Genomic DNA, 24,095 nt, shown 5'->3' with positions numbered 1-24,095 from the left:
AATGGGCGGCGAAGACTGCGGGAACTGTGGGATAGCGATCCACAGTGCAACGCTCCGAAAGTCGACACTAGCCTTGGCACTGTAGACGCACTCCGCCAACTTAATGGTCTTAAGTGGGGACACACACAATCGACTGTATCAAATCGATTTCTAAAAAATCAACTTATATTCAATCAACCTAATTTCATAGTGTAGACATACACAGAAAGCACAGCTCAGCTTTAATGGGAAAGTTGTTATGCTCCTTTAAGTGCAAGAAAAGAAATGGTCACACAGTGGCAGCAAAGCCTCAGGAATGTCTGCTTGATAGAAACACAGAACTTTGACATACTGGTTCAGAGCATTGTCCTGATTAGAACCAGTTGGAAATTTTTGTTGAAATAGTTTTCTATCAGAAAATATTGTTCTGAGGAAACTTAGTTTTTGCAAAATTGTATCAATTTTAATGAAAATTCCAGTCAAAACAAATTTTCCCCAGAAGACACATTTTCCTTGTGGAAAAATGTCAAAATTTTGCTTTACAATGAAAATGTCATTTATAAACGTATTTTGTTTTTTATTTTTATTTTTACAATGTATCATGACATGGCATTAACAATAGTACATTGTGCAACATGTCCATATCATATTAAGTCAGGTCATAATAGAATAGTCTCTTTTTTTTAAAGATGAAGGACAGCTCCTGCTTACTACAAATTGAAACAGCTTATCTTACTTCCTAGGATAAAAAGGTATCCTATTTGTGTTGTAATGGAACAGATGACATTTGGACATAATTTCCAAAACAGAATTTTTTTCAGGATTTCTGTTTCTCAGGGATTTTGAAATGTTTGTATTTCCTGGGAAATAGAAATTCCAAGTTTCAACCAGCTGTAATCAGCATTTAGGAGAAAAAGAGAGAATCTAAGACTGGAAGAGCAGGGGGCTGAGAATCAGGATTCAGGAGCAGGCAGAACTGTGTGTCTGAGGGGAGGCCAGGGCTGGGAAAACTGGGCAGAGCTGTGGGTTGGTGTTAAGAGGCATAATCAGAACGGGGGCAGAACTGGGATTGCAGGGGTGCTGTACGTTGGGATTGAGGGGCATTGGCATAGTTGATATGGGTGGAACCCAGTGCTGGGGTCGGAGAGGGATGTGGGTCACAATTGAGGGACACTGGCAGAACGGTGTGTGGTGGGGAGCCCATGTCTGCAATAGCAGGGGATTGGGTTTGAGGGGCATCAGCAGAGCTGTGTTTAGAACCTGTGTGTCAGGAACTGGTTACAAAAGGTTAAAAGAAAATAGAGAAAGTTCTGTGACGTTGCACTCGATATGAGTTTATGAAAGTATGCTGATGAGTGTGAATATAATATAACTAAAATATGCTTCATGCAAAAGGTCTCTTGTAAGGTATCATTACAAAGTTTATAATTTACTGAGTGTGGTCATCCTATTTGTATAAATGTATCACTCTTGTATCTGAAATTAGAAATATGAAATATAACTCTGAGGTCCTATTGTAGTTATGCAAAGTGTGGGCCATTAATGGTGGTTTGGAATCTTGATGGCTCCCATTAACCAGGACAATTGACTATAGATGGCTCTGTTTTACTTTAAATCTTCCTGCATATGTGTGTGCTGGCAAGTGGGCAATGTCTTACGGTGACATGTGATCATGTCACCTGAACTGGAATCCATCTTTAACCTGGTGCTGTTCCATTGAGAAGGAGGGGTAGAAACCTAGAGAGGGACAAAGGATTCCCGCCTTATGCAAAAGATATATAAGTGGATGGAACAGAACAAAGAGGGAGAAATCCCCTAGCTACCACCTGAGCTGGAACAAGGGCTGTACCAGGGGAAAGGATTGTGCCTAGACTAGGAAGGCGCCCAGTCTGTGAAAGAAATTTATGGAAACATCTCTGAGGGTGAGATTTTATCTGAATTCAGTTTTATTACTGTACTAGGCTTAGACTTGCGGGTTTTATTTTATTTTGCTTTGTAATTCACTTTGTTCTGTCTGCTATTAAAGTACAGACCCGTTTATGCATGAATCTGCTTAACGTGTGGTAGCGCCATGCCTCCCAATGCTACCTATTTAACACGTGAGACTCGTTAACACGTGCTACAGAACTTGCTCTATAGCTCACTAACTCACTGACATAGAAATCGACAGGAAGTGCCGGACGGAAACGTTTTGTACATCTTTACTGATGATGGGGGGGGAGGGATAGCAACGTTAAAGTGCTGCCGCGGCAAAGGACCCTGCAGCGCTTTAAGGTCCTGGCCCTTTTGCCCCCCCCTCAGCCCCCGATGGGTGGGGGGGGGCAAAGGGAGCAGCTGCCCCGGGGCCGGCAATTTAAAAGGGCCTGGGGTTCCGGACACCGCTACTGCAGCAGCGGTGTCCAGAGCCCCAGGCCCTTTAAATCATCACTGGAACCCTGGGTGGCATGGATCAGGTGCCTGGAAGAGCTGGCTGGGGGATGCTGACCCCAGCCCCGCCCCTTCCACCTGAGGCCCCACCCCTTCTGGGGGCCAGAGCCGCCCCCGCCCCATACTGGTAAGTGTCCTGAGTTACTTTCACCCCGTGTAGTAGTAATAATGTTTTTATTAGATTACACATTTGAATTTATATTCTTGCAAAGCGCCGTTAACAGATAGGCCTGCAGTATTTGGGACGCTGTGAATACGTATGTAATCCTAGATAATTATACATGTATATACAGTATAGATATCTTAAGATATTTCAGCATGGCCCTCTTAACCCGCGGTCCATTAACATGCAGTCGTGACAGCTTGACTCCCGACAGCCGCGCATAAACGGGTCTGTACTGTACTTGGAACCACTTAAATCCTACTTTCTGTATTTAATAAAATCACTTTTTAACTTATTAATTAATCCAGAGTATGTGTTAATACCTGGGGCGGGGAAAACAGCTGTGCATATCTCTCTATCAGTGTTATAGAGGGCGAACAATTTATGAGCTTTATACAGGGTAAAACGGCTTTATACAGGGTAAAGCTTTATACAGGGTAAAACGGATTTATTTGGGGTTTGAACCCCATTGGGAGTTGGGCATCTGAGTGTTAAAGACAGGAACACTTCTTAAGTTGCTTTCAGTTAAGTCTGCAGCTTTGGGGCATGTGGTTCCGACTCTGGGTCTCTGTTGGAGCAGGCTGGCGTGTCTGGCTCAACAAGACAGGGTGCTGGAGTCCCACGCTGGCAGGGAAAGCAGGGGCAGAAGTAGTCTTGGCACATGAGTTGGCAGCCCCAAGGGGGTTTCTGTGATCCAACCCGTCACAAGTTCATTAAGGGCTAATATTTCATAAATCACCAGTGCTAGAAACAGGGACACATACATCAATGAAAAGCTCACGTTTTCAGAGCTGTATAACATTAGTTTCTATCCTTAGTTGCTCACAATTTTTGCCTTGGAAACGGCTGACAATGCACATTCCTAAAACAAAGGAAGGATTATTATTAGGGTTACTATACGTCCGGCTTTTCCCGGACATGTCCGGCTTTTCGGCAATCAAACCCCCGTCCGGGGGGAACTGCCAAAAAGCCGAACATGTCCAGGAAAATGCCGGCCGGGCACTTCCCCTCCCACGGCTGCTCTGCTCCTCCCCTGACTCTTCGGCTCTGTTTAAGAGCCGAGTGCTACAGGCTTTGGGCAGCCCCCATACCTCCGGACCCTGCACCGCCGGAGCCCAGGAGGGGAAGTGCCCGGCCGGGGGCGCAGGGTCCGGAGGCATGGGGGCTGCCCGAAGCCCGAGCGCTACCGGCTTCATGGTTTGCCAGGCAGCCTCCAGACCCTGCACCCCCGGCTGGGCGCTTCCCCTCCTGGGCTCCAGCTGCGCTGGGGAAGCGCTGGCCGGGGGCGCAGGGTCTGGAGGCTGCCCGGCAAACCATGAACCCGGTAGCGCTCGGGCAGACCTTGTCGCATGGCTGGGAGTGGGAGGGAGGAGGGGGCGGGGTTGAGGCGGGGAAGGGGTGGAGTTGGGGCAGGGCTGGGGGTGGGAAATGGGTGGGGCCAGGGCCCCGTGGAGGGTCCTCTTTTTTTATTTGTTAAATATGGTAACCCTAATTATTATCTCAGTTTTACTGATGGGGAAACTGAGGTACAAAGAAACTAAGTGACTTGCTCAAGGACTGTGATGGATCCAGGAAATGAAAAAAGATCTGAGTCTAGGCAAGGCCCTTAGCCACAAGCCAAGCCTCCCTCTCCAATACTATATTTCCATCAGCCTGTACTAGTTTGCCTTTACTGAATTCCATGGTTCACTGAGGGTCACATTCTGCTTGTAGGAAGGGCCTTCCTCTCTCCAGAGTACCAGAGTTGGCAAAAAATATTGTTTGTATAAAATTATTGTACATGGCCAATGCTTTTTTTGATGGATTCAACATTTCTGTTGAGATTTTTTTGGAGGATATTTTCCTAAATGAAACAAACTAAAAAGAACTTTGTTTTTCAGGGTTTCTTCTATTGTTCACCTTAAATTAAAAAAAAAAAAAAATCCCTTTCCCCCCACCACTAGAAAAGGAGGGGGGGGGGGGAGAAAGGAAAGTCCTTAAAATGTTGTTTCATGTAGAAATTATTTTGCTGAAAAATTGAAAAAAAAAATGGGGAAAAATTGCAAACAAAATGAACATTTTTTGCCCTGCCCCCTCATTGCCCCTGAAATTAAAAACAAACATTTCAAGTAGCTCTATGAAAAACTCTGGTGGTGAATGGCACTGCCAAGATATTTGCCCATGAGAGTAAACGTGATGCAGACAGAAAGGATGGCATCTAAATGGCAATGCTATCCCATGGCCCCACCTCCCAGAGGAAGTGTTGCGAGAGAAGGATAGCAGCCAGAAAGATTGGGAAGCATTTTACAAATGTGTGGATGAGGATCAAGGGAAGCCCAGAGATGTTGCTTGTGTTTATTGATCTCAAACATCTGTTAGATACAGAGAGCAAAGTACAATGCTACCTTTGGGAGAATATGTGGGATGTGATACATGGCTGTGTGGTGCCAGGGTTTATTAGTGGATTACATTAAACTCACATACTAGTTTTTGTTTCTAGCTTGAATAGTGGTTCTGTTTCCAAAACCAAACTTATATAAAGGAGAGTCCAGAGAAGAAGATACTGGGATATTAGACATTTCATGGGGCCGTCTTGCTGCAATAGAGCTTGCTGGGGTGATTTACATTGGGACATTATTATCTTAATTTGAGGGATGTACTACAGGGAACTACATAGGCTACTATGCTGCAAGTAGGTGGCCTAAAAGGCCTTTTTCATATTGAAGTTCTTTGATTCTGGGATCTAGGGAAATCTCCATCCCCAGAACTGGGTCTCCCAGGATGGGTGCTGTAGGATTTAAGTTGCCATCTCTGGGCTCTGCCCTGTGCTGTCTCCATCCTCTCTATGATCAGCCTGATTTACCAAGACCCTCTGGAGCGTGACCTGGAGGGACCCCCTGAATCGCCACTTCCTGGATCTCCCAACTAGGAAGTAAATAACTGGGTTGAGGCTGCTAAAAAGGTGAATATTTAATGTGAAGTGATTTGAAGTATGGGGCTAGATCCTCAGCTGGTGTAATCAGACTACTTCACTGAAGCCAAAGGAGCTTTTCCAATTTACACTACCTGAGAATCTGGGCCACAGCATTTTGTACCGTATGTAAGATTACTTGAACTGTATTAAGATCAACAACATCTCTTTGCCCATAATAGTATGATTTCAGAAATTGTGGGCACCCGCTGCTACCACTGACTGCAGTGGGAGATGTAAGTAATCAGCATCTTTGAAAATGAATGAATTAATGGATTGAAAATATGGATGTAAATGAAAATGGCAAGATTGAGCCATTTGTACCATCCATGTCTAAGGAATGGTCTGTAGCTCTCCCTCCCTATGAAAAGTATTAAAGTCCCAAGATGGAATTGTAACTCAGTCTCTGCAAACCACAAATCTGCACGTTTAAAAGAACGATAAATCACTGACGCATGGCATTTCTTCAGCAACATTATTCTGACACTTTGGAGGACAGGATTAGAATTCAAAATGACTGACAAAATGGAGAATTGGTCTGAAATCAACGAGATGAAATTCAATAATGTCAAGTGCAAAGTGCAGAGGCCAGCATGTGACATATCTCAGCATGGAGAAAAGAATAATTAAAATACTGGAGGAAGCTCCAGAGCCTGAGGTAAATGGCAAAGTTGAGAAAGAAGAGGATGGTGAGCAGGATAGTGGTGTATAGCTTTCCTAATTGATGTCTCTGGATTTTGGCCAAAGGCACATTCACAAAATACAAGAGAATTACAATACTCATATTCTTATCTGGCAAATAGTCTTCCGCTCTGACAAGACTTGCTTTAACTAGGGTGATGTCAGAAGCTGTGTCACGCTATGCTAAACAGCTCTTACCAGTGACTTTTGCATTCTCTATGAATTCCTTATTACAACAATGAATTGTATGGCCCCGATCCTGTTCCTATTAAATTCAAATGAAATTTTGCCTCCGATTTCAACGGCACCAGCATTAGGCCCTGAGTGATTATGACAGTCCTTTCTAGATACACAGAACACAGGGGAATAGAATGATGGGAACTTTCTCATCTCTAATTACTTTGATTTTATGATCATTCTAGATCAGTGGTTCTCGACCCACTTACCATTGGGGACCACATATGCCGCTCTGTGTTATGTGGGCTGTATCCACACATACTATATGTATACTATCTGCACAATCCTGAGGCTGTCATGTGGGCCTCAGCTGTATGCTAATTGGGCTGGAAGCGGCCCGTGGGCTGAGAACCTCTATTCTAGAGAAACCTCCAGCCCATAATAGGGTATTAAGTGGCTATCACCATTGTGTCTTCACTGAAGGACCCCCTTTCCTTCTGCCTTATGTTCAAAATTCCTTTAGAGTGCAAATTTGACAAATCCCCTGAATTGCTGACTGCTGTAGCTCCCAACAAAAAAGTAAATAACTGGGTTGATGCTGCTGTTGAGAGAGGCCAACAGGAAAGTGGTAGTGATGAGATTTAAATCATAATCAAAATTCTGGAGGAAGGTGACAATACTGTGGGGAACAGCAAAGAGGAGGAAGAAGAGGACTGTGAGCAGGATAACAATGTAGAGCTTCCCTGGCTGACATTGCTGGGAGCTACTTCGGCCCTTGATGAACAGGGTCAGACTGGATAGAACCATGATGGAAGCGAATATCAGGAAATTTGTAACAGAGGGTGGAGTGAGCATCATGATACAATTTGCAAAGGAATTCAAAACACAAACAAAAGCTTCCAGTCCAGTGAGCAGGCAGGAGAGAGCCCAGAGCAGGGTACAGACAATGGCAGACAAGTGCTTTGGGCAGTGGCATCAGTACCAGATGGGGAAGCAGATAGACACACTGCTCAGTGCTGATGGCCATCAGGAAGTATAGGCTGGTGCTGTACATGAACAGAACCAGCATGTTAAGTGACTTCATTGAGTAAGATTAGTCTAACCTAAGAGAAAATAAATTTTACTCACAATTTATAATGTCAAACAGCCAAGCAGAGGAGGCAGCCAAAGTCAGCAGCAGCCAGGTTGAGGATGTAGACGGTGAAGGGGTTCCTCTTAATGTGGAAGCCAAGGAACCAGAGCACGTTCCCGTTCCCCACCAGCCTGACCAGGCAGAGGAGCAGAGTGACACTGTCAATGATCACTGCAGTTAAATGGTCTGTTTTGAAATCAGTCTCATTATATTTGATTTCATTTTCCAGGCTGGGCTCTATTGGGGGTAGAGACGCTGTGCTCGGCTCAGTCATCATGAAACTTCTGCTGAGGGATGCCAGTCTCTCCTTCTCCCCATTTCTCACACACACCTGTTAGCAGAGAGCAGAAAGAGGGGAATTAGTGCTTCGGACACCCCCAGCACTGTGTTTCACTGATCATCCTGGCCTTCCTGGTACAACCAGATCTCAATGACTGAGATATCCAGAGCAATAATGGCCTTGGGAGATGCTAGGGACAGAGAGAGACATGGTGTTGACCTGAATTTTATAGGTTAGTTGTTCTGGTCAGATGCGATCAGTGGCGAGCCATAAGATTTGTAGGTTCTTGTCCAATTCAGACTACAGGGTCCAAGAACTCAGAGTTCTATACCGGGAGAGGACTCTCAGGGTGCTTGGCAAAAACATTTACACTGAGGACAATACCAAATTGACAAAAACTTTACTGAGATTAACAAAAGAATAATAAATGTTATGAAACTTATAACTGCAAAACAGTAAAATAATTCCAAAACTCCTGGTGGTAACATTCCTATTACAAGTACCTTAACTTAACATACTCACACCCTTCCTTGAGGGCCTGGTAATAAGAGGTGAAGGACCAGCCTTACTCCTGGCATGCCTGATAACACGATGGTGCTGGCTTCCCCAATAGTTAGGAATGTTGAGTAGTTATACTATACTACACAAGCTGAGCTGATAGCATGATAAAAGATAGAGTGATAGGTAGATAAAATAAAAGAAAGAGCTACAAGCCTCTTTTGTACAAGGTATTTTATAGGATCCTGACACTATGTAATTCAGGCCCAACCTACTATACCCAAATCTTATTTCTGTACCCTAAGAAATTTATGGGTACTCTTATCCTATAGGTTAGTGGATTATGACTCTTACTCTCTATATATTAATAAGGATTCTCTCACTCCAAAAACTGCCAACCTAGGCTCTCTTGGCGACTTCCAGGTTTGTGGTATACCCTGCGGTTACCAACTGGTTGCAGACACCAGATAAACCTGTTCAGTGTTGTGTATAGTTCCCCCTTTGGTTCCCCAAAGTTCAGGGACCATTCCTATCTGTGCCAAACTTACTCTTAACTGATTATACTTTTAGCTATTTAGAGGATCTTACCGGATACAGGCCGATAGGCTTCTTGCATTTCAGCAAAACTTCTTCTATGTATAATTATTAGGAAACACATATCATATGCCTCAATACATCTTAAATTCATAGGAATTAATACTGATAAAATATAAGAATAAAATGGATTAATTCAGAAAGAGAAACATTATTTGATACAGCTGGCTGGATTAGTAGGATATAATAGCTAACAAAGTAATCCTATGGGCTACAATGGAGAAAGGCTGACAAGTGGGGACCAGCCTGGATGCAGAGGCAGAGAGACAGTTAAACACAGAGAGAGATGGAGAGAGGGGTGGTGAAGGAAAGAGAAATTGGGAGTGGGTGTCAATCATAGATGGAAAGGGAATGATAGGAGAAAGACGGGGTGGAAAATGGAAGAGAGAAAGAGAACATCCATGTATTGCTAATCATAGAATATCATGGTTGGAAGGGACCTCAGGGGGTCATCTAGTCCAACCACCTGCTCAAAGCAGGACCAATTCCCAGACAGATTTTTGCCCCAGATCCCTAAGTGGCCCCCTCAAGGATTGAACTCAGAACCCTGGGTTTAGCAAGCCAATGCTCAAACCACTGAGCTATCCCTCCCTCAAAGATGGCAAAGAACACAGAATCCATCCACCAAACCCTTACCTTACTTCCCTCTACTCCCTGGTGGCTTAACTGAATGTTTATGGGAGCTGGACTGGAATGGATCCACTTTAGAATCTCAGTGCCAGTTTGTCACTAATTGCAATTCTCCCCATAGGATCTTCTTGTAAAAGTTCTTTGATAAATAATCTGTTGTCAAGACACTAAAAATTTCCCTGTCAGCTCCTGTGCTGCATCTGACGCACAGTCCCTGCTGGATCCTGTCAGAGAAATGCCTTCTCTGCACTGGACAGGGAGGCTCTGCATATACTCCAGGACAATGCGCGTGGTGTTCATAGTGTTCATAATTGCCGCGGTGATCTGAGCGGGCTCCATGATCCCAGTGCTAGCTATGGCGCCTGGTCTGAAAAAAGGCGCGAAAGTAGTATCTGATGGACCAGGAGAAGGAGGGAGGGAGGGAGGGCCGAGTGACGACATGGCGTACAGGTACAGGAACAGGGAGAAACACAAACAACCGTCACACAGAATGGTCCCCCCAAAGATTAAACTGAAAACCGTGGGCTTAGCAGGCCATTGATTTCATGGAGGAAGGGGAAGCAAATGAATACAGAACAAATCTATTTTTTACATCTTAAGCTGGCAGCCGACGGTGCAGCATGAGTGATAGCCTCTCCAGTACGATGACGATGGGTACCAATCATAATATACCATCATCTGCCAAAAGGCAAGGGGCTGCTGCTGTGTAGCAATGCAGCCTCACTTCTGCCAGACCCACGTCCGCCAGCACCCAGCATCGCCCTCGGCCTCTTCTGGGTGCTTAGCAGACAATATTGGGCAATTGGCAGAAAATAGTATATTACGACTGGTAACCATCATCATCGAAACAGTAGCATGTCTGCCCAGGTGGCCATGATTGACAGCCACACCAGTACGACGACGATGGGTACCAGTCACAATATACCATCGCCTGGCAAGGGGCTGGTGCAATGCAGCCCTACGGCTGCCAGCCCCATGGCTATCACTCATGCTACACCGTCTACCGCCAAAAGGCAGTTAGCAGCTGCTGCTGTGTAGCAATGCAGTCCCACGTCTGCCGGCACCCAGAGGACATATGGTGACGGTGAGCTCAGCTGAGCTGAGCGGGCTCCATGCTTGCCGTGGTATGTTGTCTGCACAGGTAACCCAGGTAAAAAGGCGCGAATCTATTGTCTGCCGTTGCTGTGACGAGGGGGGAGGGGCCTGACGACATGTACCCAGAACCGCCCGCGACACTGTTTTGCATCATCCGGGCATTGGGATCTCAACCCAGAATTCAAAGAAAAGGCGCGAAAGGCGCTTCTCGGCTCTATGAGCTGTGGCGCAAACGTAGTATCTGACGGACTAGGGGAAGGAGGGAGGGCGGGCCGAGTGACGACATGGCGTACAGGTACAGGTACAGGGAATTAAAATCAAGAAAGGTGGCTGTGCATCAGGGAGAAACACAAACAACTGTCACACAGAATGGTCCCCCCAAAGATTAAACTGAAAACCCTGGGCTTAGCAGGCCATTGATTTGACGGAGGGAGGGGGAAGCAAATGAATACAGAGCAAATCTATTTTTTACATCTTAAGACGACGGTGCAGCGTGACTGATAGCCCTCGGCATCTTTCTGGGTGCTTGGCAGCAAATACGGGGCGGTGTATGACGATGGTCTTCAGGCCTATTGCATGATCGGCTGCTCGGGGAAGACTCTGCTAATGTGCGATGACCCGACTTGTAATAGGACGGCTAACAGTCGTAATACACCATTTACTGCCAAAAGGCAAGCCCCACGGCTGCCAGCACCCAGATCGCCGATGAAGGCTACCAGTCTACTGCACCGTCTACCGCCAAAAGGCAGTTAGCAGCTGCTGCTGTGTAGCAATAAATAAATAAATAAATTAATTAATTAATGGAGATATCCCATCTCCTAGAACTGGAAGGGACCTTGAAAGGTCATCAAGTCCAGCCCCCTGCCTTCACTAGCAGGACCAAGTACTGATTTTGCCCCAGATCCCTAAGTGGCCCCCTCAAGGATTGAACTCACAACCCTGGGTTTAGCAGGCCAATGCTCAAACCACTGAGCTATCCCTCCCCCCCCAGTCCCACTGCAGTCCCACGTCTGCCGGCACCCAGAGGACATATGGTGACGGTGAGCTCAGCGGGCTCCATGTTGTCTGCACAGGTAACCCAGGTAACCCAGGTAAAAAGGTGCGAATCTATTGTCTGCCGTTGCTGTGACGGGGGAGGGAGGGGCCTGACGACATGTACCCAGAACCGCCCGCGACACTGTTTTGCATCATCCAGGCATTGGGATCTCAACCCAGAATTCCAAGGGGCGGCGGAGACTGCGGGAACTGTGGGATAGCTGTGGGATAGCTACCCATAGTGCAATGCTCCGGAAGTCGACGCTAGCCTCGTACTGTGGACGCGGTCCGCCGACTAGAGCACCTAGAGCATTTTATTGTGTGGACACACACAATCGGCTGTATACAACCGATTTCAATAAAACCGGCTTCTATAAATTCGAACTAATTTTGTAGTGTAGACATACCCATAGTGATATAGCCACTCTTGTACTGGTATAACTGAATCCATGCTGGGGATTGTACTACTTTATACTGGGATAGTGAAAGCATCACAAGTTTTTGCATGTAGACAAGGACTAGGAGTGTCCACTCTGGGGGTGGGGTGGGTTATATCTATATCTTTATAACTGTTAAATCTTTCCAATGAAAACAAGGTCTTAGTCAGTTTCTCTCAATGTTTCTGTGTGGGTCTCTTCACACAGCAAGCGGGGTGAGAAAAACATTTAAAAAAAAAAGACAAAAATGATCATACCCCCCTCCCCATATGGCTGGGAACACAGGGGCAGGGTCTATGTCTATATTGAACTTGTTTGTTAGTGGATTACATATCAATTTGATGCTGTCCCTTTAACTTGTTCATTGATGCATTAGCTTTATCAGGATGGAAGTGTCTCTGATGGGATCACTTTCTCAAAGAAAGGTCTGGATTTTGCTCTTTGATGTCTAGGACACCCTGGATGCTGGCCTGAACAAAAGGCATTAAGTAATAAGAAGCAGGCTGTAGTTAGAGCATGGCAACAGAAATGAAACGAGCATGTACATCACTGATCATAACAATTATTTTGAAAGAAGCACTGATCCCTCATGGCATTCTGAAAGAATCCCACTTTAAAAAAAACGCCTTCTCTCCTCTATTTCCTGTGTTTCAATCCCCTGCTGTTACTAATAAGAAGGTGTGTTCTTGAAAACAGAATCTTCGTTTCATCAGTTTTCTTGCTCCAACCACACGCTATTTCCAAAACTACAGTGATTTGAGTAAGATGGCTGACTTCACCCTCCCCAAATGTCTGTTCACTTGTCTGTATGAAAGGCATTGGTGGTCTCAGTTCACTTCCTGCTGGACATTAATTATTTTAAATTAGGAAATATTCATTTAACAATGACATTTTTCAAAGCCCCATGTAATGATGAGCTATCCAAGCCTATGTGCAGATGCAGTGATTGCATAGATCAGTACCAATGTGTACATGCAATTATCTGATTTTCTTTTGCATGCACAAATGGTCAGATTCAGTACATTGAACTGGTGCATGCAGTATGAATGGCTCAATGGTCATTTCTTTATACTAACTTGTTTGTTAGATGGAGGCAGGCCTACTGCTAGCTATAGAGTGGGGAAGGCAATAAATAAATAAATAAATGAATCCATAATAACAGAGGGGTGCTCTTCCTCAAGGATATGTTGAATATTTCCTATGGCTTGGAAGATTTTAAAATATTTTGGAACACAAGGCCAAAAAAGTATGGGCCAGAACCAAAGCTGGTGTAAATCAAAGGAGCTAGTTTGATGTCAATGGAATGCCAATTTCTACCAGCTGGAAGTCAGGCCCATTGTTTTCTATGGAACTCTATTGCTCTGCCCCATTGACTTCCATGTAGCAAAGCTGATTGACACCAGCTGGGGCTCTGGCCCTCTCTTTGGAATTCTGTACTAGGGTCAGTTGTCAAGGTGAGAAATTACATTATGTAAAAATGCTAATAAGTGCATCCCAAATCCAAGCACTCTTGTATTTCACATTAAGTGCACATGGAAACATGCACTCCCTGGCCAGGGCTGACCCTGGGCATCCCTCAATGGGGCCTCTCTATAATGCATGGGGGCAGCAGAACAGGTAGCATAGCCCCAGCCTGTATAAATCTTTCTACCTAATCTCTGCTGAGCCAAGAGGGGATGATCTGTATCCCTCACTCTATCTACGTAGGCCTACCCACTCCTTATCCCCTCCCCTTACGTGAATTCCAGCCCTTGAAGTATGCAGAGAAAGGGAAACAATGCAGCAAAGACAGCTTAACACCTTCTTCTATAAGGGAAGGGTGGGATGCTTCACCCATCAATCTTGGGGTGTGTGTGGATGATTTGGCCTCTGTTATTTCTTGTTCATATAGTCTAAACTACCCTCCAAACATTGTCATAGAGAACTTGATTTCCTGCTCCAAAGCCCATTGAAATCAATGGGAGTCTTTCCACTGATTTTACTGAATACTGGACCCATGCATGAGATGTTTGAACTCATAGGTTACTTTTATTAACTCTCCTACAAAAATTAGAGGGGCAGATCTTGAAGCTACGTCAATGCGGAAGGATGGCCCAGTAGCTAGACCACTTGCTGGTGACCCAGAAAAGTTGGGTTTGGTTTTGTGCTCTATCACAGATACGCTGTGTGATCTTAAACAAATCAATATGCGAAAGTACACTAGGGAACTGTTATTGCACACAATCAGCTGCTACATGGACCAACTAATGGGTAAGACATTAGTGCTCTTTAAAAATCACACTCCTGTATGTGCTCATTACCCCACTGTGGAGACAAGCCCTAAGTCTCTGTGCTTCAGGCCCTATCTTCTAAAAGGAAGTTGATATAACTTCCCTACCTCCTGGGGGTGTTGTGAGAATAAGCAACTTAAAAATTGTGAGGTGTTCAGATACTTGGCTCCCATAGTACCATAGTAAAATAATACATTGTTAAACAGTTGACTGAGCAAAGAGTGGCCCTAGACATGACTCAATAAACTTTGTTGTTCTGTAAAGCAATAAGCTCTGAAAATCACATCCAATTAATTACAAAATTTCAGGGAATGGTCTAGGCATGAACGGATACTATTCACTTGATTTGGGTGAAAATCAGAAAAACCTGAGTTCTATTAAAATGACCATTCAGCCACTCAGGGGTGAAGCAGTGATTTTTAGGGTGAGTGGGCCTCATCGAACTCTAACGACTTCCCCCTGCCCCCACTCCATCCAAGCACCTTGACACATCAGTCTGGTCAGAATCCTACTGACATTGGTGAAAACTGAACAGCTTGATTTTAGTGGAAAGAAAAATTGATTGCTTGTTTAGATAATCTTGATCTTACCTTCACCTTGGTCAATATCTACCTCTGGGTAGATAAGCTTGACATTAATGTAATAATTGGTCAATATATGTGCATTAATGATATAATTCCTTTATTTTGGCAGGTAAATTAGCTCCATATCACTCAGCCACCACTTAACCAGAGCACATGGCGAATATAAGCAGTGTGACTGAATTTGTCCTCTTGGGCCTCTCCCAGAATCAGAAGCTGCAGAAAATGTGTTTTGTGCTGTTTTTATGCTTCTATATAAGCATTGTTCTTGGAAACTAGGGTTACCATTCGTCCGGATTTACCCGGACATGTCCTCCTTTTTGTGCTAAAAATAGCGTCCGGGGGGAATTTGTAAAGCACTCAAAATGTCCGGGATTTCCCCCCTCCCCCGGCAGAGCAGAGCGAGCGGCTGGGAGGGCTGCAGGAAAGTCCCGGGCTGGACTCCGGAGCAGCTGTAGAGGAGCCGGATCCGCCCTGCATTCTGAGCCGGCAGCTCTCCCCTGCAGCCCGCTCCGGCAGCACTGTGCAGGGCCAGGGACCGGGTTGTGTGTTGCGCTGGGGAGCGCAGCCACGTGTCCGGCTCGGCTCGCACAGAGCCCAACACCCTGTTCTGAGCAGCAGGGTAAGGGGGCCAGGGAGCAGGAGAAGGGGCAGGGAGGTTCTGGAGGGGGCAGTCAAGAAACGGGGGGGGGGTCGGGAATTCAGGGGGGTGCTTTTTGGGGGGAGTGGAGAAAGTTTTGGGCAGTCAGGGTACAGGTAGGGGGTAGGGTCCTGGGGGGCAGTTGGGGGGGGTCTTAGGAGGGGGCAGTTAGGGGACAAGGAACAGGGAGTCTTAGGTAGGGGGTGGGGTTCTGGAGGGCAGTTAGGAGCAGGGGTCCCAGGAGGGGGCAGTCAGGGGACAAGGAGCGGGGGGGTGGGGGGCTGGGAGTTCTGGGGGGGAGCTGTCAGGGGGCAGGAGTGGGGAGAGGGATCGGAGCAGTCAGGGGACAGGGAGCAGAGGGGTTTAGATGGGTTGGGAGTTCTGGGGGGGGGTGTCAGGGGGTGGGGAGTGGTTGGATGGGGCGTGGGAGTCCCAGGGGTCTGTCTGGGGGTGGGGGTGTGGATAAGGGTTGGGGCAGTCAGGGGACAAGAGGCAGGGAGGCTTAGATAGGGAGTGGAGTCCTGGGGGGCAGTTAGGGGCAGGGGTCCCAGGAGGGGGCAGTCAGGGGACAAGGAACGGGGGGAGGGTTGGGGGTTCTGGGGGGGCGGGAAGTGGGAGGGGCAGGGGCGGGGCTCCTCCCGTCCTCTTTTTTGCTTGCTGAAATATGGTAACCCTACCATTGGAAACCTCCTCATTGTTCTCACTATAGTTAGCAGTCAGCATCTGAACTCACCCATGTATTTCTTCCTGAGTTACCTATCCTTTGTAGACATCTGCTACTCTTCTGTCACAGCCCCTAAAGTGATTGCAGACTTCCTCACTGAGAAAAAAATAATCTCCTTCATTGGCTGCATAGCACAGCTGTTCGGAGTCCATTTCTTTGGTTGCACTGAGATCTTCATCCTCACAGTGATGGCCTACGATCGCTACATTGCAATCTGCAAACCCCTCCACTACACAACCATCATGACCAGGCGTGTATGTGGCCAGATGGTGGTGGCCTCATGGGTAGGGGGCTTTGTGCATTCCATGGTACAGACTCTTATAACCACCCAGTTACCCTTCTGTGGGCCCAATGAGATTGACCATTATTTCTGTGATGTTCACCCTTTGCTACAACTGGCTTGTGCCGACACCTATGTTGTCGGCATCATAGTTGTTGCTAATAGTGGGATGATTGCTTTGGGTTGTTTCCTTCTCTTGGTTATATCCTACATTGTGATTTTAATCTCCTTAAGGACACATTCTTCTGAAGGGCGTCGTAAAGCTCTCTCCACCTGTGGCTCCCATATTGCTGTAGTGATTTTATTTTTTGGGCCTTGCACGTTCACCTACATCCGACCTTCTAGCCACTTATCAGAGGACAAGATGGTTGCTGTGTTCTACACCGTTATCACCCCCATGCTGAATCCGCTGATCTACACACTAAGAAATGAGGAGGTGAAAAGTGCCATGAGAAAATTATGGAGCAGAAAAGTGATGTCAGATGGGAAATCAATAGGGTGACATGCAGAATTGTGTTATACAAACCAGGAGGAAAATGATAATATTCATGAGAGATTTTAAAAAAATATTTATGTCTTGCTTTCAGTTCATCAGTGAACATTCCTCTTGTTTTTTCATGAATGCAGAATACTGACAAACCTCTTTCAGTGACTGCAATGGTTCTATTTTAAATGTTCATATTGGTAAGATTATTCAGACACTAAATTTCTAATTAATAAATAATGGATACCCTGGGAATCATTCTGTGATGGTGAACATTTAAAAGACTCAAACATTAACCACATTTTACTTAGATTGTAAGCTCTTTGGAGCAGTGGCTGTCTTTTTGTTCTGTGTCTGTACAGCACCTTTGAAATTGGGGCTCTGGCCCATGGTGGGACTTGTAGCTGTTACCGCTATATGAATAAAGAATACAATGATAAAATAAAAATAGGAAAAGCACAGTTCAAGTACACCATCCAGTCAGCCACAATTCTGCCCTCTCCACCTCAACTTCTTTTTAATAGAATGTTTCTCTATATATACACTAATTTATTCCACCCAGTGGAAAACCAACAGCTGACATAGAATCACAGATTATGGTTAGAAGAGACCTCAGGAGGTCATCTAGTCCAACCCCCTGCTCAAAGCAGGACCAACACCAACTAAATCATCCCAGCTTTGTCAAGCTGGGCCTTAAAAACCTCTAAGGATGGAGATTCCACCACTTCCCTGGGTAACCCATCCCATTACTTTACCACCCTTCTAGTGAAATAGTGTTTCCTAATATCCAACCTAGACCTCCCACAATGCAACTTGAGACCATTGCTCCTTGTTCTGTCATCTGCCACCACTGAGAACAGCCTAGCTCTATCCTCTTTGGAACCCCCCTTCAGGTAGTTGAAGGTTGATATCAAATCCCCCCTCACTCTTCACTTCTTCAGACTAAATAAGCCCAGTTACCTTCGCCTCTCCTCATAAGTCAAGTGCCCCAGCCCCCTAATCATTTTCATTGCCCTCTGCTGGACTCTTTCCAATTTGTCCACATCCTTTCTGTAGTGGGGGGCCCAGAACTGGACGCAATACTCCCCATGTGGTCTGACCAGTGCTGAATAGAGGGGAATAATCACTTCTCTCGATCTGCTGGCAATGCTTCTGCTAATGCAGCCAGGTATGCTGCTAGCCTTCTTGGAATAAGGGCACACTGTTGAGTCATATCTAGCTTCTTGTCCACTGTAATCCCCAGGTCCTTTTCTGCTTAGCCAGTCAGTCCCCAGCCTGTAGCCATGCATGGGATTCTTCTGTCCTTGCCTGATAATATACCATTTTATATTGTATCCTGTTGTTGTAAAGCCATGATAATTTTAAAAGAGAATGAAACTAACCAGATATTAATGGAGATTTTTAGCACAAAAGGGAAGCAGCCATCTTTCTTGAGAGTAGGCTGGCTTCTGTCCCCTTGGAATGAAAGGGAGGCAGAGGCCATTTTACTAGGGACAACCTCATGGCCATCTGCAAAGGCTGTGGAGCAGTCCTGGCCATCTTAACTGAGGGCAACTTGTGGTTTCAGTCCTATTGAGAAAAATGGAGCACGGGAGCAATTTTGGAAAAAAAGTTTGAAACTTTACCAGTAAGAACGGCCATAGTGGATCAGACCAATGGTCCATCTAGCCCAGTATTCTGTCTTCCAATAGTGGCCAATGCCAGGTACTTCAGAGGGAATGAACAGAACAGGGAATCAAGTGATCCATCCTCTGTGGCCCATTCCCAGCTTCTGGCAAACAAAGGGTAGGGAAACCATCCCTGCCTATCCTGGCTAATAGTTATTGATGTACCTATTCTCCATAAATGTATCTAGTTGTTTTTTTAACCCTGTTATAGTCTTGGCCTTCACAACATCCTTAGGCAAACAGTTCCAGAGGTTCACTGTGTGTTGTATGAAGAAATCCTTCCTTTTCTTTATTTTAAACCTGCTGCCTATTAATTTCCTTTGACCCCTAGTTCTTGTGTTATGAGCAGTAAATAACACTTAATAAATTTACTTTCTCCACACCAGTCATGATTCATAGACCTATATCATATTCTCCCCCTCCCCCGCCAGTCGTCTCTTTTCCAAACTGAAAAGTTCCAGTCTTATTAATCTCTCCTCATATGGAAGCTGTTCCATACCTCTAATAATTTTTCTTGCCCCTTTCTGAACCTTTCCCAATTCCGATATTCTTTTTTGAGATGGGGTGACCACATCTGCACGCAGTTTTAGAGATGTGGGTGTACCATGGATTTATATAGAGGCAATATATTATTTTCTGTCTTTCCTAATGATTCCCAACATTATCTTTTTTTTTGACTGCCACTGCACATTGAGTGGATGTTTTCAAACAACTATCCACAATGACTCCAAGATCTCTTTCTTGGGTGGCAACAGCTAATCTAGACCCCATTATTTTGTATGTATAGTTGGGATTGTTTTCCAATGTGCATTGCTTTGCACTTATCAACATTGAATTTCATCTGCCATTTTGTTGCCCAGTTACCCAGTTTTGTGAGGTCTCTTTGTAACTCTTCAGAGTCAGCTTTGGACTTAATTATCTTGAGAATTTTTCTATCATCTGCAAATTTTGCCACCTCACTTGCCACCTACCCCTTTTTTCAGATCATTTATGAATCTGTTGAACAGTACAGATCGTTGGGGGACTCTGCTATTTACCTCTCTCCATTGTGAAAAGTAACCATTTATTCCTAAATTTAATTGTTTTTTTATCTTTTAACCAGTTCTGATCTAGGAGAGGACCATCCCTCTTATCCCATGATTGCTTACTTTGCTTTCGAGCCTTTGGTGTGGGATCTTGTCAAAGGCTTTCTAAAAGTTCAAGTACACTATAACAACTAGATCATCCTTATCCACCTGCCTGTTGACTACTTCAAAGAATTCTAATAGATTGCTGAGGCATGATTTCCCTTAACAAAAGCTACGTTGACTCTTCCCCAATATATTGTGTTTATCTGTGTGTCTGACAATTCTGTTCTTTACTATAGTTTCAACCAATTTGTGTGGTAATGAAGTTAGGCTTACTGGCCTGTGTCACAACTATAAAGGGAAGGGTAACAACCCTCCTGCATACAATACTATAAAATCCCTCCTGGCCAGAGACACCAAAATCCTTTTACCTGTAAAGGTTTAAGAAGCTCAGGTAACCTGGCTGACACCTGACCCAAAGGACCAATAAGGGGACAAGATACTTTCAAGTCTTGAGGAGGGAAGGCATTTGTGCTCTTTGTTTTGGGGGTTGTTCGCTCTTGGGACTAAGAGGGACCAGACATGAATCCATGCTCTCCAAATCTTTCTGAACAAGTCTCTCATATTTCAAACTTGTAAGTAACAGCCAGGCAAGGCGTGTTAGTTTATCTTTGTTTTCTCAAATTGTAAATGTTCCTTTTGCTAGAGGGTTTACCTCTGTTTGCTGTAACTTTGAACCTAAGGCTAGAGGGGGTTCCTCTGGGCTCTTTGAATCTGATTACCCTGTAAAGTTATTTTCCATCCTGATTTTACAGAGATGATTTTTTACCTCTTTCTTTCTTTAATTAAAAGCCTTCTTTTTAAGAACCTGATTGATTTTTCCTTGTTTTAAGATCCAAGGGGTTGGATCTGGACTCACCAGGAATTGGTGGGGGAAAGGAGGGGGAATGGTTAATTTCTCCTTGTTTTAAGACCCAAGGGTTTGGAACAGTGTTCACCAGGAAATTGGTGAAAAAGTCTCTCAAGGCTACCCAGGAAAGGGTTATAGTACTTGGGAGGGAAATATTCTGGGGGAGGGGAGGTAGACAGTTTCTCAAATGACTCAAATAATTTGGGTGGTGGCAGCAAAACCAGATCTAAGCTGATAGTTAAGCTTAGAGGTTCTCATGCAGGTCCCCACATCTGTACCCTAGAGTTCAGAGTGGGGAAGGAACCTTGACATGGTGGCAGAGCGGTGGGATCATTTTAAACCAAAAGCCAGTAAGATTTTTTTTCTCCTTTTTAGCTGCAAAGGTAGATGCAGATCTTCTTTCTCTTTGCCTGAAGGCAGAGGTGTTAAGTTTTTTTAACAAGTGTCTCTGTTAAGAGAAGGTTTCAAGCTGTGAGCAAGCAGCTAGCAAAACATGCAGGAGGCCATTGATGCCATCAACAGCCGGGTCACCCACCTGATGAGCCAGGAGGCCAATTTGATACTGGCCAAGGCAGGTGAGGATGGGCACCTCCGGAGAACATGTATGCGAGGTGGGGCATGAGGATCGGTCCCACGAAAATTACAGCCACCCCAGAGCTCAGGTCCAAGGGCAGCTGAGTGGCAGCCCAGCTGCTAGGTGTTTCTGATCTTGTCTGTGATCCTAATTCTGTCCCTCCAGGTGACGGCAACGAGGCCATCGGCGCCCTGATCCAGAACTACATCCGGGAGATCAAGGAGCTCAGGTGGGCGTGGGTCACGTTCTCTCCTTCCGCCCGTCTGGGGGGGCCGCGTATCGTGTGCAGCTTGAGAGGACCTGCAAAGAGGCAGTGCGGGCTAGCGGGGGGGCTGCTGACCTGGGGCTCTGGAGGCCCAGATTCCCTCTCTGGCTCTGCCGCTCCCGGCTGGGTGACTGGTGCCGCGGGCACTGGGTTCAAATAGTAGGCTGGCATCGCAGCTCTGCCAATGACCTCGGGCAAGTCACTTCCCCCTCTCTTGCCTTTGGTCTGATGCGACCATTTAGATTGTCGGTGCTTTGGGGCAGCGCCCGTCTCACGGGTGTGTGCAGCACCTGGCACAACAGGGCCTTGATCCCGTCTCTCTCGGTGCTGCTGAAATATAAATAAAAGCCCCACATTCGAGATGGAAATGTCTCCATCCTGTAGGGCGTCCTGTCCGGCCCTTGTGCTCCCAAGCTTTCTCTGGAGCCTTGGCTGATCCAGACTTAAATGCCTCCCAGGGGTACATTGAAATGCAGTCTGATAGCTAGTGCTGCTCCTAAATGTGGATTTCGTGCTGGAGAAATTGACAACCCTGGAGACAGGAATCCCCTCGCTCGTTCTGGGCCAAATTCTCAGCTGGTGTAAAATCAGCGTTGTCCCACTGGGGTCCCTGGAGCAATGCCGATTTACGCCCCTCCCGCTGAGGATCCAGACCCCGTCCATAATGCTAGAAAACAGAGGTGCCCCACCGTGTCTAGCGCAGCCGCTGCTGAAGATTAACCCTTAGGCTGCCATGTCAGCGTATCACCGTGGCTGTTGAGAACTGGCTGTCGGCCATAGGGTTGCTTCTCTCCCGTTAGCGTTCACACCTAGTGGGAAGCCCTGGGGCCTTTGTGACGTGGCCTGGGCTGCATTGCCATCTAAGTGAAGGCACTAAATCCATGAAGTGGCATCTGCTGTGACTCTTTGCTCCCACAAGAGGCATGCAGATGGTTAGTGGTGGCCATGCCAGCTTTCCTTCCCTGCGATGTCCTTCTGCAGCACCCCTCCCCGGGAGCAGAGCCCTGAGCCCCTTTGTCCGAGCTGAGCAAGGGCAGTTCAGGTTCCAGACACACACTCTCCCGGTCACCCCTCCGTAGAGGTTGGGGGAAGGGGGTGTCTTTTCCCCTGGGGTGTTTGGACATCTGCCCAGGGCAGCAGATCTCCGTAACCAAAAGCCCCTCCGATCCCCAGGACAAAGCTCTTGGAGAGCGAAGCCATGAACGAGTCGCTCCGCCAGAGTCTGTCGCAGGTCTCCTCCAGGCCCCTGTACTCCCTGGGCTCGTCTCCAGGCCCAGGCCTGGGGGCGCTCAGCAGCCCCGTGGTCTCCATGGAGGCAGAGGCCACCAAAGCAGGACCTGGAGCGGCTGAAGAAGGAGACCAAGCAGCGGAGGAAGAGGTGATGGCCAACTCCTTGCTGGGAACAGAGGGGGGGGGGGTCTGTTCTGGGTGCTCCCACCCCTGCCTCTTCATTATTATGGCAGGACCATAGTTATTGGGATGCCCACTTCTCCCTTGGCTTCCAGCCCTGGCACCCTCCAGCCCCCATCAGCCCTGCTGGTCCAGACATTGTCCTGCCCCATCCCTGGGAAGCCAAAGCCATACAGCAGAGAATCAGGACTCCTGGGTTCTTTTCTCAGCTCTGCCTCTGACGTGCCACATGACCTTGGGTGAGTCCCTTCCCCTCCTTGTGCCTCAGTCTCCCCATCTGGTAACATTGCCTGGCCCATCTCTCTGGAGGGCAGTGAAGCTGGGTTCCTGAAGGGCTCTGAGATAGACAGCGGGAGTCAGCGAAGGGTGGAGAAGTGGCCCCTCACCTTCCCCGGAGGGTCCGGGCGGTGGTTTAGAGGCTGGGGCCAGACCGGGCGGTGGGGAAGGGGCAGCGGCCAGGGCCGGACCAGACCGGGCGGTGGGGAAGGGGCAGCGGCCGGGGCCGGGCGGTGGTTTAGAGGCTGGGGCCAGACCGGGCGGTGGGGAAGGGGCAGCGGCCAGGGCCGGACCGGGCGGTGGGGAAGGGACAGCGGCCGGGGCCGGGCGGTGGTGACTAGACAGGGGGCTGCCCGGCCGCTCTCGAGCCCCCTCACGGAACTACTGCTGCCGTTGGTTCACTGAGCGTTCGCGCCCAGCTTCAAACAGGACCGAACCAACTGCCCGCGCGTCGGAGGGGGGAAAGGCTCGACCGCTTTACACCCGTGGGGGCTACAGACGGTTCCCAGGGAGATTCCTCCCTCTCGTGGCGCCGACGAGACCTAAGCCACCGTGTTTTACGTCTTTGGGGCCCTGTTCTGAATGAGGTTTTATAATCCGCCCACCCCCGCTTCTCTGTTAGAAATGGGCTGCTCCGCATCTTGACCCATAACAAACTCTTTTCAGGACTGAACCAACCCCAGAGAAATGGGGATGGGACTACCACACAAACTCGCCTCCATTTAAAAGCCGCCTAGGGGAGCCAGCTTCCATGCTAAGAGATAAAGTATGAATTACCCTTGGATTGTGGCGCGATAATTAATCCAGCACTACGCTCCCGTTGGAATTATATTTTTCTTATAAAATAATCCCCCCTCTAGCCAAATGGA

At 46.9% G+C, this 24,095-nt stretch overlaps 1 protein-coding gene and 1 pseudogene across 1 annotated transcript; one reads left to right on the top strand and one right to left on the bottom strand.

Annotated features, from left to right (window-relative positions):
* Nucleotides 1-606: 606 nt before the first annotated feature.
* LOC103307514 (mas-related G-protein coupled receptor member H-like) lies at nt 607-23,814 on the bottom strand (annotated as a pseudogene).
* LOC101932269 (olfactory receptor 4S2-like) lies at nt 15,082-17,437 on the top strand. Its single transcript, XM_065591726.1, has 2 exons — nt 15,082-15,195; nt 16,247-17,437. The coding sequence occupies exons 1-2, from the start codon at nt 15,086-15,088 to the stop codon at nt 17,073-17,075; spliced, it is 939 nt and encodes a 312-aa protein (XP_065447798.1). The 5' UTR covers nt 15,082-15,085; the 3' UTR covers nt 17,076-17,437.
* Nucleotides 23,815-24,095: the final 281 nt, after the last annotated feature.

The sequence above is a fragment of the Chrysemys picta genome, chromosome 4 (assembly GCF_011386835.1).
Source record: "Chrysemys picta bellii isolate R12L10 chromosome 4, ASM1138683v2, whole genome shotgun sequence".
Classification (NCBI taxonomy): Eukaryota; Metazoa; Chordata; order Testudines; family Emydidae; genus Chrysemys; species Chrysemys picta.
The sequence above is the reverse complement of the archived record's forward strand: the minus strand, read 5'-3'. Positions and strand labels throughout refer to the sequence as shown.

Excerpts from the sequence above, each read along its gene's own strand:
- LOC101932269 (XM_065591726.1), top strand. The coding sequence starts at position 15,086 with ATGGCGAATATAAGCAGTGTGACTGAATTTGTCCTCTTGGGCCTCTCC. Across the intron at positions 15,196-16,246 it reads TGCTTCTATATAAGCATTGT|CATTGGAAACCTCCTCATTG; the intron begins TCTTGGAAACTA and ends TGGTAACCCTAC.